The sequence below is a fragment of the Mirounga angustirostris genome, unplaced genomic scaffold (genome assembly GCF_029215605.1).
Source record: "Mirounga angustirostris isolate CCGP_5_RB_7025 unplaced genomic scaffold, mMirAng1.0.hap1 SCAF_11, whole genome shotgun sequence".
Taxonomy (NCBI): domain Eukaryota; kingdom Metazoa; phylum Chordata; class Mammalia; order Carnivora; family Phocidae; genus Mirounga; species Mirounga angustirostris.
In genome coordinates, this window is record NW_026991719.1 from 111761772 (window position 1) to 111783127 (window position 21356).

Genomic DNA, 21356 nt, shown 5'->3' on the forward strand with positions numbered 1-21356 from the left:
AAAGTATTCCCACCCAGAATCCATTTTCCCTGGAATGCCAGGAGTGGCTACGTGCCCCTCTGCCTGGGAACTTTTCCCTTTTCAGTATCCTTGAAATTGTGGGAGAAAAAGGAAATTCTCCTCCCATGGGACTACCACTCCTTCCCTATGACAGAGATAGCACGTCCTTTCCTGGTCCTCTCCAAGTCTCCCAGGATAAGATTCCGGGAAAATGATGAGCCTTGTCACTGACACCTTTGCCCCCACCCTCTGTCCGTGGATCCAGAGCCTCTGGAATCTATGGAGTTATCCTGGATGGACAAATTTTGACATTTTGATAACCTCTCTGGTCTAGTGCTACCCTGGCGGTTCTATTCTACATCTGGTCTAGTATCTGAGGTCTACAGGTTACACAGAGGTATGGAGGTTGGTTTTAGAATCCTAAATAAACTCAAGAGTGAGAAACGAGGCAAGTGTCAAGTAAACCAGAGGCTTTAATTGGCCCTAAGGAGTGACAGACAGACCGCGATCTGGCTTGAGCTGGTCGTTTCAGATGTTTACTCCAGGGCCACCAAGCAGGACCAAATGTCAGCCTAGATTCCATAGCTCATGTCCTTCAGAAAGTTCTAGATCTACCTGTTTCCTATTTGTGCTACTTAAGAAAACAGTCCTAACTCTGTCCCTCCAGCATGGTGGCAGGACTCTGTTGATGATTAGGGTCTATCCTAATCTGTAGGAGTTCCTGTGCAGGAATAGGAAGTGAGAGCCCAAGAAGGTATGCCATGCACGAAGTCCCCCAAAAGTCAATTTTGCCTATTAGACTTCATTTGATTTCAATGTTCAACTATACCTCTATCTTGCTCTCTTAACAAAAAATACTAATTAGAACACACGCTTGGAAGGTGCATATAATGAAAAGTTAAACATTTCTGAGAAAAACAAAATTGCTTTGAAATTCCCTTCTGTCTCCTGCAGATGGGCAAGGTGGATGGAATTCATCAGGCTGTAAAGTAAAGGAAACGAACGTAAATCACACAATCTGTCAGTGTGACCACCTCACCCATTTTGGAGTCTTAATGGTGAGTTGTCTCAATCACTCCTTGATAGAGTTTGGACAACTTCTATTAGATTACAGACCAGAAATACCTGGGTGAACTGTGATGGAAAAGCGGCATGTGAGTGGAAAAAAAGCCCCTTCTTTGTTCATCCAAAGTAGAGCAGATTGAAATAAATATTTCTTTTTCTCCTTATAAAAGTAATGCCTGCTCCTCAAAATTCAAACATTACAGAAAAGGTCCCTATAATTCCCCTCCCAAGAGATCACTAACTTTAACACCTTGATGTAAATTCTTTCACATTTTCTTCCTATGTGTATATTAATATGTTTTTTTTTAAAGATTTTATTTATTTGACAGAGAGAGACACAGCGAGAGAGGGAACACAAGCAGGGGGAACGGGAGAGGGAGAAGCAGGCTTCCTGCCGAGTAGGGAGCCCGATGTGGGACTCGATCCCAGGACCCTGGGATCATGACCTGAGCCGAAGGCAGACGCTTAACGACTGAGCCACCCAGGCACCCCCATATATGTTTTTGTTTTATAAAAATGGGATCAAATTATTCACGCTGTTTACCACTTGCTTTGCACTAACAATACAATGGGGCACCTTTCAGGCAAATACATATCTATCTACTTCAATTTTCAAAATACCTTTATAGAATTCTCTTGTGTGGAGTAAACATGATGAATTTAACCAATCCCCTATATACAGGCATTTTAGTTTTACTGTTTACTATTTTTCTCCATTATGAACAATGCTGTAATACACATTTTTATTCATTTCTAACACTGGTGTAATTATTTCTGTAGGATAAATTGATGGAAGAAGAATTGCCGGGTCAAAGGGTATGGTCATTAAATTTTTTAATTGTCAGACTGCAGTGTAGGAAAGATATATTTTTTAAAATTCTTGCAGTACTTAAACAAACAAGACTCGTCAAGTCTCATATTCAGGCTTAGAGCTTCAGAGTCATCATTAGTTAATTCTTCCATCTCTTTAGTTCCCTATGGCCCTCCCTAACATGAGGACTTGCTGAGTTTTCCTTCAAAATAGCTCTCAAAGGGGCACCTGGTTGGCTCAGTCAGAAGAACACCTGACTCTTGAGCTCAGGGTTAGGAGTTCGAGCCCCACATTAGGCACAGAGTTTACCTAAAAAAAAAAAAGAAAGAAAATGGCTCTCAAATATGTTCCTTCTTCTTTACTCCTCTCTGAGTACTTTTTTAGTTCTCTTGAGTTACTTTATTATATATACTATATACTGTCATCTGAATGTGTTGTGCACAGGTTGTTTCTCCTACTCATGGTAAGCTTGGCACTGTTGATATTCTGAACCAGATAATTCTTTGTTGTGGGGGACTGTTCTGTGCATGGTAAGATGTTTAGCAGCATCCCTGACCTCTCTACCCGTTAGATGCCCGTTAGCCCCTTCTCCAGGCGTGACGACCAAAAACGTCTCCAGACGTTGCCAATGTCCCGGGGGGAGGGGCAGTATTGCTTCTAGTTGAGAACAACCAGGGTAGACAAGTGCTTCTTAGCCTTTTATGATTCGTGAATCTCTATAACTTGAGGAAAGCCTGGACCTTCTCTCCAGAACAATGCATGCATATAGGGAAATGATTTTGCATGCCATTTCAGGTCTTTTATGGTCTTTAGGTTAGAAAATTTTGAGATTATGTGATCTCTAAGGTCCATTTTGTCTCTCAATTTTATGAAAGTTATTTAAGGTCTAAGGGAAAGGAACATTTCTCTTTTTTTTATGTTCTGTGTAGTGTTTTGGGACGCTTAGTTCAAATAATGATTCACTTTGCATCCCAAATTCACATCTATTAGTTTGGTTATATTTTAAATGTGGAACATGTTAATGACAATAAAGTCAAGGACTAAATGTTCTCCCAGTGCTGTTGATGGCTCTCCATGACCTGTACACAGTAAGTTGCACTAAGCATATTCAACAAACAATATATAGTCTTATTGTATATTCATCCACATACTCTGGTTTTATAAGAGCTGTAGCAGAGACGCTATATATCCTGAGAACCTCCTATTGGTGAGCCCTGGAAGCATTTTACCATAAACTTGCTCTGGCAAACGTATAAAATACAACATATTGCATTTCCTAGGATTTATCCAGGTCTGCAATGGATGCAGTGAATGAATGGATATTAGTGCTGATAACATACATTGGATGTGGAATCTCCTCCATTTTCCTGGGAGTTGCAATAGTGATATACATAGCTTTTCAGTAAGTTGATAAAGTCTTGCTCTGAATAGGTTTAATTTGGCTTGATGGATGTTGTTGTCATTGTAACCACATTAATTCCATAAAATGTTCCTATTCATCACAATAGGAAGAGGTCAAATCCATTAGATTATGAAGTGGACAGATTAAAAAAAAAACAAACAGGCAAGGCTCTTCTAAAAAAAGAGAGAGAGAAAGAGAGAGAGAGATTGTAATTGGATTTTTAAAAAGAAAGAGGTTTGGGGTAGGGTAAGATTTCTCTAATGGGATATAAAACACTAACCATAAAAGAAAAAGTTGATAGATTGGACTTCATTGAAATTAAGAACTTCTTCCACCAAAAGACACAATCAAGGTAGTGAAAAGGCAAACCATAAATTGGGGGAAGATAGTTGCAATGCGTGTATCTGACAAAGGAGTTTAGAAAATTCTTTGACAATGCTACTAGAATAAATACATACCTAGCTGTTGACCCAGAAACTTCACTATTAGAGAGAAATGAGTGCATGTGTCCACTGAAAGGTATATACAAGAATATTCACAGCAGGGGCGCCTGGGTGGCTCAGTTGGTTAAGCAACTGCCTTCGGCTCAGGTCATGATCCTGGAGTCCCGGGATCGAGTCCCACATCGGGCTCCCTGCTCGACAGGAAGTCTGCTTCTCCCTCTGATCCTCCTCCCTCTCATGCTCTCTGTCTCCCATTCTCTCTCTCAGATAAATAAATAAATAAATAAATCTTAAAAAAAAAAAAAAAGAATGGACTACTTCTGTACAACACAGAACATAATATCTAAATCTCACAGGCATAGAGTTGAACAAAAAGGAAGCCAGAAAAATAGGAGAGCATACTGCATGGTGCCATTTATACGAAGTTCTAAGTACAGGCCTAACTAAGTCTATGGGGACAAAAGTTAGAATATTGGTTACTTCTACTGTGTGTTGGGTGGCGGGGGAAGGTTATTGAATAGGAGAAAGAATGAAGGAATCTTCTGAGATTTGAAAATATTCCCTCTAGAGAAGATATTTGCAAATGATGTATCTGATAAAAGGTTAGTATCCAAAATATATAAAAAACTGGGGCGCCTGGCCAGCTCAGTCACTGGAACATGCAACTGTTGATCTCAGGGTCATGAGTTTGAGCCCCATGTTGGGGATAGAGATTACTTAAAAAAAATTAATAAACTTTAAAAAAGTGTACAATTCAATAGTTTAAAAATATATACAAAAAAGTGATATAACTCAACACCCCAAAAAACCAATAATCCAATTAAAAATGGGCAGAAGACATGAACAGACATTTCTCTGAAGAAGACATCCAGGTGCCCAAAAGATACGTGAAAAGATGCTCGACATCACTCATCATCAGGGAACTGCAAATCAAAACTGCAATGAGATATCACCTCACACCTGTCAGTAGGGCTAAAATCAACAACACAAGAAACAACAAGTAGATCTAGCCCTGAGTCTGCTGAAGGAGTGATGACAGAATGTTGGTGTCCAGAAAACTCCTTCCTTCCTTCTCCCCAAAATACAAAAAGAAAAGGAAAAAGAAAAAAGGGTGCTGCTTAGCTCAGACTGGCTACTATTATTCCTGTTAGTGAAGGTCACTGTGTTTAGGATACTTTGACTCTACCTGGAAAAAGGGTGGGGAGCTCAGTACATGTAAGGTAAAATGAGCAAGTTAATTTTCTTAAAGCTGTTTTTTTTTTAAGATTTTATTTATTTATTTGTCAGAGAGAGAGAGAGCACAAGCAGGGGGAGCGGCAGGCAGAGGGAGAAGCAGACTCCCCGTGGAGGAGAGAGCCTGATGCAGGACTCGATCCCAGGACCCTGGGATCATGACCTGAGCTGAAGGCAGGCATGACCTGACCCAGGTGTCCCTGAGCAAGTTAATTTTAATAGGCACTTCTTTTCTTTGATTTTTTAAAAAGAGTTATTTATTTATTTTAAATAGGGAGAGAGTTGGGGGAGTTGGGGGAGTTGGGGGAGGGGCAGCAGGAGAATCTCAAGCAAACTCCCTGCTGCATGCAGAGCCCGATGCGGGGCTCGATCTCACGACCCCAAGATCATGACCTCAGCCGAAATCCACAGTTGGCTGCTTAACCTTAACGGACTGAGCCACCCAGGCGCCCCAAGCCTGTGTGTATTTCAAATTCCGGCTTCACGAGACACATTATTCAGGACCAAATTCTGTTATTATCAACAGTAAGGATGCTGCATACTTATTCAGCACTCACAATATCTCTATGAGAAAGATTTCATCATTATTCCCATTTAATGGTAAGGACACTGAGGCACAGAGAGATGAGGTAATTTGCTGCAATGTACACAGCTAGTATGTGGCAGAGCTGGGATTTGAACCAGAGATTTGGCTCCATAGTTTGGACATGCAACCTCTACGAGGTAGTCATATTGTTGAAGGGACAGGGAAAGGACTTGCGGTGTGTGGAGGGGTGCTGGGTCAGACCCGCCCTGAATTCCACCACACCTCATGGCGGTCATTGTCACTGCTGCCCGATGGAAGAAACCAGGAATGGAACCCAGCACAAAAATCTCCTAATTTAAATGTTATTTCATTGGGTTGTTGTCCTGTATTTCCGACACGGTCAGCGCAGCTCCTCCCCCCTCCCTTTGACTATTCAAAACACATTTTGAGTTCAGAGAATGTGTTGGAGACACAGGAGACGTGTATGAAGTGGGATGCAGAGGATCCATATGAGGCTAGCTTTTTATCTGCTGCCTTTGTAAAGACAATAGTTTCCCAATTAGGTCCTCATCCTTTTAATGAGTTCATTAACATAGCACATGCTTTCACTGGATACAGAGTCAGTGCTATTATCCATGCTAATGTGGGGAGCAGAGACAGGCAAATACTAAGCAGAGCATAAGCTAAGATTGTTTTAGTACACTTGGCAATCCATCAGAAACATGGAGCCCAAAGCAGTCAGTACACGCCCTCACCTTAAGTCAACCGGGAGATTGAAAAACATTGTGGAAGAGGCTTCATGAATAATCTCCAAAGCAGATAACCCACATATGGCTAACTGTAAAGGGGCTGGAAATCACGCTTGGTCTTGGCTTTCCTTCCCCCCTGTCATCTCTCATCCTCAGCTTCCTTCTCAGACCCCTCCTCCTTCACTCACTCCTTAAGTAACAGTGTTCCCCGGGGCTCTTCTTCTCTCTTGGATCTTCTCATTCCACACACACTTGCCGGGGTGCAAGGAGCGGCCGCGAAGGCTAAGACTTGGTACTTGGAGGTGGGATAAACCCAGGGAGTGTCAAAGACACACCCGAGCCAAGGCCAAGGCCTGACTGGCTTGACCTGTCCAGGTGCAACAAGCTGTTGCAGATTCGGCTAATTGCTTACATAGACGGCAAAGGGAAGAGTAGCTAAAGGCTCCAGCTCCCAAGTCCTCGTCCCACACACTATAAAAGAAAGACACCCAAAAAAAAAAAAAAAAAAAAAAAAAAGGGAACGGATAGCTGCCACACGAGTTGAGGGATTCCCTGTCGCTGAAGAGCTGGTTCTAAGTGGAGCTATGCACTTTTATACTCTGCAGCTCTGTGCTGAGGGGGCAGGGTGCAAAGCCCCACACCCCCCCGAACCTGGGAGGGACGAGAAACTGCCTCACGAAAGGCTCCTGGAGGAGATGGAGAGGCGAGTAGGGGATGGCCTCAGAGCCCCTCCTCACACGCCTGCGGGCTCCTCCAGCTCGGGCGGGCTCACGGGGCATTCTGCCCAAGCTCAGGTCAGCTGCTGGTCCAGCCTCTGCCTGCAAGGTCACCAGGGAGCCACCTCAGAGCTGTCCTGCTAAGGGGACTTTGGGAACATTTAAATATTAAACAAAAGCAATCAATGGCAAGGAAAACAAACATTAACATCCGTTTATGTTTGAAGTTCTGTCTTCCTAATGCCAAACCAACCTGTTGAAGAAGTTTTACTCCTGTACTTAAATCCCTGTCCAAGGCAGTAGATTGGTCCACATTTTTTTTTAATAATCAGTAGGGATTTTTTGGTTTATTAATTGATAATTTTTTAATTTGTTGATTACCAAAGGGTAAACACAGCTTGGGGACCGCCTCACAACTTCCACTGTAGATGGGAGGCCCCCTTCCATCTCTCCTTTCTGGCCTCCAACAGGTTAAAAAAAAACTTTTTAAATCGAAGTCTAGTTCACACTCAGTGTTACATTAGTTTCAGGTGTACAACATAGTGATTGGACAAGTCTATACCTTATGCCGTGCTCCCCACAAGGGTGTCTGCCCTCTGTCCCCATACAGCACTGTTACAACACCATTCTCGACGTTCCCTATGCTGTGCCTTTCAGCCCCGTGACTTCCTCATTCCATAACTGGAAGCCTGCACCTCCCACTCCCCTTCACCCATGTTGCCCTTCTCCCATCCTCTCCCCCCTGGCAACCGTTAGTTTGTTCTTATGTATTTATGGGACTGTCCTGGGTTTTTTTTTTTTTTCAACAGGTATTTTTGTAAATATCTACATCATGCTAGGCACTGTGCTAAGTGTGTGATATACAGATCAAACGGGACTGTCCTGTTTCTCACAGAACAGGACAGTGGAGGGTACTTTTCAAGATGCTTGGCACTCTGGGATTTAGAACAGCCTTGCAAAGCATCTTAGGAAACCCCTAAAACGTGTGCAGGTGTAATGCTCTTAGTTTAGGAGAAATACATCGTTAGAAATAAAGAAATCATTTAAGTTTTACAAATGTACATGAAATTGGATTTTTAAATCCTGTGTCTACACGCACATCACGTTTGACCACTTTGACTGAACTGATTGCTTTATTATAGTCTGGCTGAATTGACTGGTCGTTAACTGGTCGATCTAGTCAAAATGTCAAACTAGTAACGAGTGTGGAAACAGCCCCCCTGTCAGAAAGCACCGAAGGCTGCAGCTGATTGCCTGTGCCCTTCCTCCAAGGTGACCTAGACAAAAAGATCCTGGGAACTAAGGGGCTCTATTGAAAAGGAGAAAAAGATTGGCAGCCCATCATCTGGGAAGAAATGCTTGATGCGAACCTGTGTTCCGATGAACTAGATACTTCGATTGCCAAGTTGATTTTTTGGCACTTGAGCTATTTTTAATAACCAGTGGGTGTTGTATTGGAGTCTTTGGCATGCTGTTTAGTTTAGCAGATTGGAGCACTCCTAGAAATGTTTAACTTGGAAAAATTCACAAACATTTTGCAAACAATGGTATTTTGATGCCCGCACATCTGTGGCTCATTTAAAGTGTCTTGGTGGATCAGGGCCCACAGTCAATGATCAGGACTTCTCCCACTTCCTAATGGGATGCCTTTGGCTTGCTTCCCCCTCTAGGAATCCCAGCGATCATGGTGGCAATCACACTCAGCGTGAAAAAAGATCTGTATGGAACTCTGAGCTCAGCGACCCCATTGTAAGTACCAGCACCTCTGCTTCTCAGGTGGTGATGTTCTTGACCATCAGGGTCTGGGGGGTGGGGCGGGGTTCCTGACCTGCAGTCTGGTCTTGACGCTGGCTCAGGGGGGCACTCAGCCTCAGCCTTTTTTGGCCTAAACACAGTCACAGGCACACTCATATAATTAGGTGCCTGGGCTCTGTGTGACCTTGGGCAACTTACTTTACCTCTTCCTTCCGTTTCCTCCACTGGAAAATGGGGACAATAATGTTTGCTGTCAATATAGTGTGCAAATTAAAATGACGTCACGTATATAAAGTGCTCAGCATGTGGCCTGTTCCACACATTCTACCTAACAGGCAGCAATTGTGATTAGAAAGCTCACGGAACCCAGAAGGAGTTGTAGTGAGCCCTGTAAGGAAATACAGAGATGGTTGGAAGACATTTTCCACCATCAACAACGGTCTCCCCTGAAAGACTCCATTGCCTTCCTTTGTAAATTGGCTCAGCTTTGTTGTCCTGTTGTTTTCTTCTCTTCTTTTTCTGTTCTTTTTTAAAATTTTTATTTTATTTTTATTCGAGTACAGTTGACACACAATGTTACATTAGCTTCAGGTGCACAGCTTAGTGATTGGACAAGTTTATACATTATGCCGTGCTCACCATCTTTTGTTTTCTTCTTGATGTATAAATCCATCTCTGCGGTTCTCTCATCCACAGCCACAAAAGAGTCAGCATTTACCTCTCCAAAACCTTCTTTTATAGGCGCATAGCTAGTTACAATGTAGTCCTTTAGACAGCGTACTTTCCTTTCATGCTTCTGATTGTTTTTTACTTACCTAGATCCGTTCTCTTTATTGTTGCCTCTCAAGCTGGGTTGTTGTTGTTTTTTTTTTTTTTAGTACAGATTTCCTCTCCCACTGGACTGGAATCAAATGTAGGAGGTCTCGCCCCCCAGACTCAGCCATCTTTTGTGTTCAGATGACAGTTTCTAGAGGGTCAAAATTATATTGTCCTTTCCAGCAGGTGCCTTCTAATTATATAACTTCTTGTTATCCTTTCTTTCTCTCCCTTTTCTCTTCCCTTCCTTCTCATCTCTCCCTCTGTCCTTGCTCCTCGCCTGTTCTGTGGCTTAAAGGGCCCCCAGTGTCTATCTATTGGTGATTCTTCTTCAAAGATCAAAAGCAAAAGCAAAACCAGAACAAAACCAACTCCACTCCTCCTGAAAAGAGCCCTTTCATATGTGAATTGGTTAGTAAGAAGCAGAGTGCTCTAAGAGCTTTTTTTTAAATATAATTATATTTTGAAGAAGTAATACATGCACGTGGTATAAAATTCAAACGCACAAAAGGGTAGAGGATGAAAAGTAAGCCCCGCTCCCAACCCCCAGCCACGCTGTCTCTCTTCCTTGATGCAACTCCTATTACCAACAATCAGATCTGTATAGATATTCTCTTGTACACTCTGTTACCCAAATGGTAGATATACGCTGTTTGGTACTTAACAATGTCTTAGAGATGGTTCTGCATCCAAACATATAACGCTGCCCCTTTTAAAATGTCTTCTATAGCCTCCTTTAAGGCTGAAGATGATATCCAGGGAACCCTAGGTATTAGACTTTATTAGGGAAATTCAATGCTTTTTTCCCTCCCTCCCTCCCAACGTGCACAGAAACACACACAAACTCACACACATGAAAGTATCCACACCAACATGAACAATACGATGGCAAGGGATTTTCCTGGTTCTGGAAAAGAGGTCTCAGCTAAGTTGACACACAGTTAAATTAGTAAGCTTGTCCATGTTCACAACTCAGAGGTAATGCCTCTAGTATTGGGAAATGTTATTAGATGAAGTATCTGTTCATATGAATCATCACATATTTCTTCTTCAATAGAAACAGTAGAGCCATTAAGAGTCCAGTGGCCAGTGTTGCCTTTTGTCGTCCAAACCTGAGGCTGTGGAGGGAGGTTTAAAATATATATCATTAACATTGATGATCTCTTCATTGTTTGATGTAGCATTCAGGAAAGCCAGTCATTGCCCATGTCCTTTTACTGTGATATTTATCATGCAAAGCAGAATTCATCCTGCAAACAAAAGCTCAGGTGTAAGGTGGTGGGGCAGGGTGGGGGGAGAGCCACATTGGAGGAAAATACATCATTTGTTTTTCTGCTGTTGAGGAACAGAATAGCCTCCTGGGGAAGTGGACTGAGAAGTGTCTGCATATCCTCCAGGATTTCTGGTTCTGGAAAGAACCCTGGACTGGGGCTCAGGAGATTGGGGTTCAAGCCCCACTCTGCCCCCAGTGAGCATGAGTGAAGGTCATCTGGTCAAGGCAGTTCCTTTCTCTAGGTGCAGATGCTCTCAGGTGAACTAAAACTGATGAGGTGAACTTCAGAGTCTCACTGAAAAATACACGTTTGAGTTTCTCTACCTCACAATGGCCTTCTCCTCTTTGTCTCTTACAGTTGTTGGATTAAAGATGATTCTTTTACACCTCAGTTGTGGCTTATTTTTGCCTCATATTTCTAATGAATCTTTCCATGTTCTGCACTGTTCTCGTTCAACTGAATTCTATTAACTCCCAAAGCCGGAAGCCTCAGCGGAGGATGACCCTGCATGATCTCAAAGGCACAATGAGCCTGACATTCTTACTTGGCCTCACCTGGGGGTTTGCTTTTTTTGCCTGGGGACCTGTGAGGATCTTGTTCTTATATCTTTTTGCCATTTTCAACACATTGCAAGGTAACTTCTGCTTCTTTGTACTTTCTGGGGCTAGCCAGACCTCCACCAAAGCTTTGCTGCTTTGGAAAATAATCTCACATTTTGGGGATTGAGAGGAGGAAAAGATACTCCAAGAGGCCTTTGCTATCAATGAATTGACAGGCAGCCATTGGAAACATTACCCAGATGTTAGGACTTCATTAAATGAGCTCACTCTAACTTGGGGATATAGAGAAAAGCCCAGAGAGCTAACTCAACTCCAGCTAGTTGGCAATGTTTATATTAAACACTGACTGGTGCTACTTTCTACAGTATTCACTGCATCACCACAGCGTGCTCGTAAGTGTACGAATTCGCACTCACGTTGACATTCTGAAGTGCGCAATCCCGTTGGAAACAATAATTACTGGACAGTAGATGCATTAAACTTTTGACCCCCTAGACTCTGGCTACATCAGAGATCCAAATATTGTGGGAAGGAGCCAGACTAGGAAATTAGAGAGTCATAAAGGAATGAAGATGAAGAGCAAAGAGCAGTGGGCCAAGGCAAGAGGCCAAGGTTCTAGTCTGGTTTTGCTCCAGATCGACTTTGGAAAAGTCACCAAAATGGTTGAATTAGATGATCGTAAGCTAATGTCTCTATAGCTCTTTAATTTCATTCCCATTTTCTGGTGAAAGGAGGAAATGATAGTGACATGGTAGGTGATTGCATGGTAGGCCAAAGATGTCACAAGAAGTAAAAGCGAGAGGTCTGGTTAATATACCTCTAATTGTTGATGTTCATTTTAACCTGACTTTGCCTATTACAAATCCTCAGAGGAAGAGGCATGCAGAATGATTTCCTGGGAGTCTCGGACTCTGCCCCATGTTCTACTTGTCCTCGAATTTGGCCCAGTTCAGTTGAGCTACTGGGGCAGCTGTGAAGTTCAGGAGCCCCCATTAATACGCACAAGTACCTCCAGCAGTATTTTTTTTTACCCGTTTGGACTGTAGTCTCCAGGTTATTCAAGTGCCCGTGAGATGCTCCAGCAAGAGAAGAGTTCTATGGTCAAAAAAGTTCGGGAAATGCAGCCAACTATACTCCCCCATTCTTAAAATGGCACCATATATATTATCATGGTAAAAGCTCTGAGAAATTCTGCTGGGGAAAAAAAAAAAAAAAACCTTTAAAATTTTGTTTTAACCTAGCATTTAAAAAACCTCAGAGCACTTTGTCGTGTGGTTATTAACCCCTGTGGAATCTTGGGAAATATGAATTGGTAGGTAGTTATTCTCTGCCAGGCATTTGCAGGGTGCTGCAGGGTGATGGGGGAGCATTCTAGAATAAGGCACCATTTTTGCTCTCATGTCTTTCAATTCAAGAAACCATCTCATTTTTGAGCAATGAAGTGTATCAGCTGAAATTTCTGTCCCACCAGATTCTTCCAAGCATGTTCTGATTGGAATGTAAAAAGACACAAAATGCCTGGGTGTAGAATGTGTGCAGGAGTCGATTAGGAACCAGATACCCGGGCAGATTTCTTCCTCAGCAGTAAGTCCATTCACTAATTCTGAGGAGAAACACACTCACCCTATGGAAAGAGGGGCTGATGGGGAAGCTGACAAAAGAACAAGAAAGCAAAGCAGTTTAGAGCTTACAAATGGAGGAGGGGTGTCTTCAAAGCAGCAAGTGCTCCATTCCTACGGTGGAAAGGGAAAGTAGTTTCTAAGCAGGAAGCCTCTGTGGCTTAGAAGCAGAATCCAGCGGGGGATCTCCTGAGGACTAAGCCCAAAGTCCCATAGATCCAGCATCGACAGAGCCAAGCTGTCTCTGTCTGTCAGATACGCTTTATGTCAACCAAGCACCAAATCTTTCTAGTTCCTAGTCCTGCTTTACAGGATAGAATGTGCCATCTTACAGAGAGGGGGTTTGCAGAGCCCTGAGTTTCAAACTCAAGTTACACACACACACACACACACACACACGTGCGCGTGCGCGCACCCAGAGCAAGAACGCAATGAAACAAGTGAACAAATTAGCCATTTAAGACAGATGGCAAGTTTGTAATTCTGGCTGAAGGGGGTTGCCCTGTGGTCTGGTGTGAAAAAATGCTGTGCCTGATGAGCCATTTCTGAAGGAGGGATGCACAAGTAAAAATGCAGGTGACAAAAACCTGACATCTTCCCTCATGCCTGTGTTCTAGTGAGTAAGCAGATCAATCTGTTATTGGAAAGAAAAGGGAAGGCTGACAGGCAGAGAGGGAGAGCGGGCAGGCAGCTCATTGGAATTCACATAATAACCTTTAAGTCTGAGAACAAACTAAACTCCATGCAGGAAATCAGAACGATAATAGGTGCTTGTTGTCCCCGTTGCCCCTTGCTTCTGCTGCTCGGAAAGAGTGAGCGCTGCTCGATTCATCACCACAGTTGTGTGGTGACACGGAGATAAAGCCCTCAGGGGAGTGAGTGACACATGTCATTCCTTTTAGCCTCCAGACTGCTGCCTCCCACCTGGAATCAGAGAGTCTCAGGGCTGAGGCTGGGGACCCGAGCTCTTCCCAATCCAACTTCCCATGGAGTGACAGAAAGTCACTACCTGAAACTTTCCAGAGACAGAGAGCTCACCGTTCCATAAAACAGAGCATTCAATTTCTCTCTTTGTCTGATGGAAATATATTTGACATTTAACACTGTGTAAATTTAAGGGGTACAGCATGTTGATTTGATACACCGATATGTTGTAATATAATTACCACTGTAGCTTCTAATTGGCTCTGCATCTTATCCGGGTCACTCTTTTCTGAGGGTAGAATGTATAGTGCAGTGGTTAAGACCTTGGGCTCTGCAGCCAGACTGTCTGCATTTAGCCCTGTGACTCAGTCAAACGTACTAGACTTCCTGGACTCTGAGGTCTCTCAGCTATAAAAATGATGCTCATAGCACAATGCCTATGATATAATCATTACTTAGTAAACACTAGCTGCGATGTGTTACCATGTGGTGGTTCTGTGGCTTCCTCCGATTGCTCCTGGTTCTAACCTGGCCACCACACAGAACAAGCCCAATTTGTCCTCTTCATGACAGCCCTTTCAGATCTGTAACTATAGCTACCATCTCTCCCCACCCTATGTTCCCACTCCGAGTCTTCTCTATTCTTGAATACTTCCATTTGTCATCATTGTTTCAAAACGAAGCCTCCCAAACTGAATATGGCACTGGTAGGAGAAAGGACCACACCAGGGCAGGATGGCAGGAGACTCTTAACCCACCTCAACCAACATTCTTGACTTCCACTAATGCCCTAGCTGAAGTGAGCTTTGGGGGCATTTACTACTGTCTCGTGCTCAACTTGCAATGAGTTAAGACCACTCCAACCCATTACTAATTATTTACTTCAGCACAACTGGCCAGTGAGGAGGCAAGCTGAACCTGGTATAGAGAACAAAGGGTTGCAAACTGCTCTTGGGCAAAAAAAAAAAAAAAAGATTTTGAGGCCCAAGAAGATAATATGAAGGCTGCAGAAAACTGTGAGAGTTTGTGTATCAAGTGCCTTGGAGTTCAAGTCAACAAACATCTGTAGGGCTACCACACATAGTACCGGAGGCAAAGGGAGAAGTGATAATGAGGATGAAAAGACTTTACAGCTGGGTGCAGAGATGGGCAATACATGGAGACTGTGGCCACATATAGCAAGTCATATAAGAAACAGAGTGCTATGGGAGCTCAGAAGTGGGAAAGATGAGTTTCAGTTTGAGGCACCTGGAAAGGTTTTGTTAATGTTTATTTCTGCCAATCCCACCCCCAAGCTTTAGGAGATCCAATTTGCCCTCCAGAGCATTTGCCATAAGGAAAATCTCAAGTCCTACTTTTTTCTCCCAAGGAGATATTTTAGAGGATGGGGATGAGAAATGGCCAACGCTGCTGGTGGATGCCCTCAGTCCCGCTCTATCCCACTTTCAGGACAAAATCAGGGCTGGCAGTGGAAAATGAGGGCACCAAATTTGTGATTTCCACACAGTGTAATTGTGCCAAAGAGCATGTCTATTAGTTATTTACTGCTGTGCAACAAATTACTCCCAAACTTTAGCAGCCTAAAGCGATAGCACTTATCATCGTACCTAGTTACTGAGGGTTGGGAATTCAGGCACAGCTTAGCTTGGTGGTTCTGGCTCAGGGACTCTTTTTTTTTTTTTTTAAGTGGGCTCCATGCTAGAGCCCAATACAGGGCTTGATCTGAGCTGAGATCAAGAGTTAGATACTTAACCGACTGAGCCACCTAGGAAGCCCCGGCTCAGGGACTCTGATGAAGTTGCAATCAAGCTGTCAGCCAAGGCTTTAGTCATGTGGAGACTTGACTAGCTCCAGAGAATCTGCTTCCAGGAAGCTTCCCTCACATGGCTAGGGACTGGAAGCCTTACTTCCTCACTGTGTGGGCCTCTCCACAGGGCTACAAGGTGTCCTCAAGCTATATAACACTTGGATTCCTTTGGAGGGAGTAATCAGAGATAGAGAGAAGCCACAATGTCTTTTATAAGCCATTCTTGGAAATGACATGACATCACTTCTGCCATATTCTATTGGTGGGTGTGGGAAGAGATGACACAAGGATACACATCCCAGGATACAGGGATCATTGAGAGCCATCTCGGAGGTGGACTACCATTGAAGGGCTGCTCTCTCCAGCTCTAGGATAGACAGCAGCCCCGGGGGAAAACTGTGGTTGATATGAAGTCTTGATACAGACCTTCTTACCATCACTGCCTCTGACAGGGAAGCTAGAAAGATGAGCTCAGAAAGCCATAATGGCCCTGAGGTTATTTAGGAGGAGTGTCTATGGTGATAAGAGTAGATCTGGGTCTGGGTGTTGGTGACCGCTGGCGAAAGAAGCTGAAATAGACTGACCTTCTTCTTTTGACTTAGGATTCCTCATTTTCGTGTTTTACTGCTGGATGAAGGAGAGTGTGCGGGAGCAGTGGCAGATACACCTCTGTTGTGGGTGGTTACGACTGGATAACTCTTCCGGTAAGATGCCAGTTTGCGTAAGGTTTTGAATTTTACAGGTTTCGCACAACTGATCTGATTAACTTGTCTCTTGACTTGAGTTCATAGAGCATCGGCATCAAAATGGAGGCTGTTTCTATGTCATGAAAATGATTTATACTTTTGTGCTGAGATGAATGAAGTCAAGTGAAGAATGTGACTTGGGCCATATTTTAACTTGAGGAAACTTCTCTTTTGGCCCAGATTCTTGGATTGCTTGTCCTTGCTGTCACCTCAGTCTCAACTCAATTCAAAAGAATATTGATTGAGTGCCCTACTGTGTTTCAGGCCCTGGGTCACAGGGGCTTTCTGGCCTGTAGCCAACAGTGGGTGGAGTGGATGTGGGAAGCAAGGAGAGAGAGTGGAGGTAGGAAGAAGCCTAGCTGGATGGAGCGATGGCCCATCCTATACAGTGGAAGATGAGATAGACCCCGATGTTGTCTCTGAGAATATCTCCAGTCCAGGCAAATTGATTTTCTTTTTTCTTTTTTTTTTATTATGTTATGTTAATCACCATACATTACATCATTAGTTTTTGATGTAGTGTTCCACGATTCATTATTTGCGTACAACACCCAGTGCTCCATGCAGAATGTGCCCTCTTCAACACCCATCACCAGGCTAACCCATCCTCCCACCCCCCTCCCCTCCAGAACCCTCAGTTTGTTTTTCAGAGTCCATCGTCTCTCATGGTTCATCTCCCCCTCCGATTTCCCCCCCTTCATTCTTCCCCTCCTGCTATCTTCTTCTTCTTCTTCTTCTTTTTTAACATACAATGTACTATTTGTTTCGGAGGTACAGATCTGTGATTCAACAGTCTTGCACAATTCACAGCGCTTACCAGAGCACACACCCTCCCCAACGTCCATCACCCAACCTCCCCATCCCTCCCACACCCCACCACTCCAGCAACCCTCAGTTTGTTTCCTGAGATTAAGAATTCCTCATATCAGTGAGGTCATATGATACATGTCTTTCTTTGATTGACTTATTTCGCTCAGCATAATACCCTCCAGTTCCATCCACGTCATTGCAAATGGTAGGATTTCATTCCGTTTAATGGCTGCATAATATTCCATTGTATATATATACCATATCTTCTTTATCCATTCATCTGTCGATGGACATCTTGGCTCCTTCCACAGTTTGGCTATTGTGGACATTGCTGCTATAAACATCGGGGTGCATGTACCCCTTCGGATCCCTACATTTGTATCTTTGGGGTAAATACCCAGTAGTGCAATTGCTGGATCGTATGGTATCTTTGCAAATTGATTTTCTATGTATCAAAGTCTCTTCCATCCAATTCAGACAGCTTCTTTCAGCCTCAATGCAAAGCCCAGTCTGTTTCTTTTAGGGAAGGCAAGTGCTTGAACTTGAAGATTTTACAAGTAGCACAGAGAACTTCCTCCTTTATGCTGGGCATGTCAGTAACCCACTGGTCTCTGTGCCAAGCTCTAAGGAAAGCAGGCATCCTTGGTAAATGGATTAGCTCTGCCTGTATCACACATTACAGTATAAATTTTACTTTTCACAACTTCATAGAGAAGCTGACTCCTTGAGGTACCTAGAGTAGATGCTCTGTGCATTGAGCTTTATATTTTTAACAAGGTTATCGAGGTACAATTTACACATCATGCAATTCGCCTGTGTTAAGTGTAGAATTTGATGCGTTTTATGGTTTTAACTTTTCTGGTGTCATTTCAGATGGGGACAGCAGGTATGGGCTACATGTTGGGTATAAACAAGAGAGACTGAAGAAAACCTTCCAGGACAAATTGTTGACACCATCCCTCAAGTCGACTGCCACGAGTTCTACCTTCAAATCTTCAGGCTCTGCACAATGCACTCTTTCAGAAATCAGCTTCCCAAATGGTGAGAGAAAATCTATGCTGTCTACCCTTGCATTCCAGAAATATTGAGTTAATGTGAGGCCACATACGTGGTCTTGGGAGATACTACCTCCTCAAAACTGAAAACACGTGTGCACGTATATACTTGGGCTCATTCCTGGCTGAGAAAGTGCATATAGAAGCACCTAGTGAACTTAGTAAGTGCAAACCTGGTGGGTTATTCAACTAAGATGGGAGGGAAGAGACTAGAGGTCAAAACAAATTCATGTGTAATTCAAAACAACGGTCAGAGACTGTGAAAGCCAGAAGGAACCTTAGACAATGTCCAGTGTGATCCCCTCATTTTCCAGATGAGGAACCTTAAGCAGGGAAAGGAAAGGGGTCTTATGGACACTCACTCACCGTCAGCAGCAGAACTGGGGCCAGAACTCAGGTGGCCTGGCTCGCACGCCACCAAGAACACCCACTGAGCTGCACGACACTCTTAGTTGCTCAACTTCTTCCATAGAAAGCTAAATTTCTAGGTACAGAGATAGTTGTTGAGGTGGAGGTGGGTATTGGGAGGGAAAATGTAAGGAAAGGATTGATCTTTTTTTAAAAGATTTTATTTATTTATTTGACAGAGAGAGACCCAGCGAGAGAGGGAACACAAGCAGGGGGAGTGGGAGAGGGAGAAGCAGGCTTCCCGCCGAGCAGGGAGCCCGATGCGGGGCTCCATCCCAGGACTCCGGGATCATGACCTGAGCCAAAGGCAGACACTTAAGGACCGAGCCACCCAGGCACTCCAGGAAAGGATTGATCTGAAGGCCCAAAGTGAAGGGAAAAGCAAAGGGAACAAGAACTTGGGAATTCAAGCTGATGTTGTGATGCCTCTGTGTTGTGTACTTCCAGCTGGACAATGGTGCAGTGACCTTTGGTTGCCTTTCTTAAGGACCAAAGTCGATTCCAGTTCACACATACAGAACAGCTTTGGCGGCCCGGCTGTAGTCATTCTCACACCTTCTCAGGGCTGGTAGTGGGACTGCCACTTGTATTTTTCATTATGTTGGCTTCACACAGCAGTTCTATTTCCAAGGTCTGCGGCCAATCTGGAATCAGCATGGTGGGTAAAAAAAATAAATAGAGGCACCAAGGGGCACCTGGCCGGCTTGGTTGGTAGAGCATGCGACTCTTGATCGTGGGGTCATGAGTTCAAGCCCCACGTTGGCTGTAGAGATGACTAAAAAGATTTAAAAAAATAATAAAATCTTAAAAAAAAAGACAAAGGCACAAAACTTGGAGTCAGAAGGCTTTGGTTCAAGTCCCAGCTCTGTCACTAACTCTGTGACCTTGGGCACATCTCTCCCCTACTCAGAGCTACATTCTCTCCACCTTCAACATGAGGAGGCTAGGATGGGTGGATAATCTCCAAAGTGCCTACCAGCTTCTGGACTGTGTGGGGCAACATTGTTTCCCAGTTTAGGCTGGTTAACTAGTGTACAGTCTCAGTCTCCTTCTCTGTATGGGAAAGTTGATGCATATGGAAAGACACTTTCCGTGCCCACAAGTGTCCATCACTCTGGCCAGCTAACTTGCAGATACGTTCTGGTGCTCATATGGAGGCACTGGGGAGCCATAGCATATAATAGAGGGCAGGAGTTGTGGAAGCTGCTTAGTAGATAATAGTTGAGGCTGATAGGGAAATATCATTTTTGCAAAAGGGTTAATTGGTATTGGCTCTCCTGCTGTCCCTGGGGGATATAGTTTCATTAGCAAATATATGGCTTGAATGTACGTGTCTTTCTTCGGGGGGGGGGGTAAGCCCACCGTGCCTAGGATTTTAGGGTTGTTTTTAATACCATGCCCAGGATTTTAGTGTTGTTGTACCAAGCGATAGATCCGGAGAGCCGAGGGGCCTGGGGTTGTGACCGTGACTCAGCTGGTAGGGCAGGTAGTGTAGCCTCTTGGACCACAGGTTCCAAATCTGCAGTCTGGATGTGGCCCTCAGAAAATCAGAGCTAGCCGCTTAATTTCCATTAGCACGGAGTGAAGCCGAGCCTTCTGTACCACTGGGCGCTCTCAGGCTTGACAAACGGCAAAGGCTTCCGAGCAAGAATATCAGATTCACAGGGGCTGTAGATATGTGTGTGTTACCAGTTTGTGTTGTCCCTTCCTGAAGGCCTTCAAGGTTTGTCCAGGAATATCCTCCCCTAGGTTAAGGTTACTATGAATAATACAGCCAGTTATTCACAATGTGGGAAGAACATATGCACTTGTAATAGCCCAAACAGTGCTGTTGGGATGAATGAATTTACCCTGGATCTGTATAAACTATCCAAGGAAAGCCCCACCACATTTACTTCCTTTCTAATTCCTCTACTCGCTCCTTCGTGTGGTAAAAAAAATGTCTGATGCTTCTACTATCTGCGAAGTCCCCGATGCCATGGCTGAAAATGTTCTTTTTTTCTTTAACGCAGGTGACTTTGATGAAGATCCCTACTGTTTCTCTCCCTTGAGTTGTGAAGTTGTGCCTAATTATGTGGGAAGAATATTACCTGTGGAAGTCAAAATGAGTTCCACTCACAAAGATTTCTTGACTAATTCCCAGCAGAGATACCCACCTCCCCCCAGCCCCAGATTAGGGAAAATGTTGGGTTTGTGAAGCCATCTGCTCCGACTTTTATTCTAAATTTTATTTTGGAAGGAGCAGAATGAAATAGCATTTAGTGGATATTAAAGTCAGAATAATTCTCCTATTCATTGTTATAGTTGTTGCTTTCTTTTTCTAGGTAAGATTTGAGCCTATAGTTATGGTATATTTGGGGACACATGTCTACAGCACTGGAGATTTTGTTTCAGAAACTCTAAGTGTCCTATCCTGAGAGAAAAGAATCAAGATCAGGGTCCTTACTGCACTGGGAATGAAATAATTTCAGGTGGCCAAGGTTTTTGGATATCCAGTTGGCTTGACACTCACAGGGGAAGTAGGAAGAGTCACAAGGTCATACCTTTTGGGAAAAAATATCCTGTTGGCCTGTCATGACAAAGCATCTGAAATCCCCATTATTCAAGTCACTCTTTGATTGAATCCCTTTGTTGACA

At 43.7% G+C, this 21356-nt stretch overlaps 1 protein-coding gene across 1 annotated transcript in view; it reads left to right on the forward strand.

The window, feature by feature from the left end:
• Positions 1–20916, forward strand: part of ADGRG4 (adhesion G protein-coupled receptor G4) — an 83769-nt gene extending 62853 nt beyond the window's left edge. The window contains 9 exon segments of the mRNA XM_064573628.1: positions 955–1058; positions 3157–3278; positions 5481–5554; positions 8616–8694; positions 11148–11164; positions 11167–11424; positions 16303–16404; positions 18130–18297; positions 20732–20916. Coding sequence (XP_064429698.1) covers positions 955–1058; positions 3157–3278; positions 5481–5554; positions 8616–8694; positions 11148–11164; positions 11167–11424; positions 16303–16404; positions 18130–18297; positions 20732–20916 — 1109 coding nt within the window.
• The last annotated feature ends 440 nt before the right edge of the window (positions 20917–21356 follow it).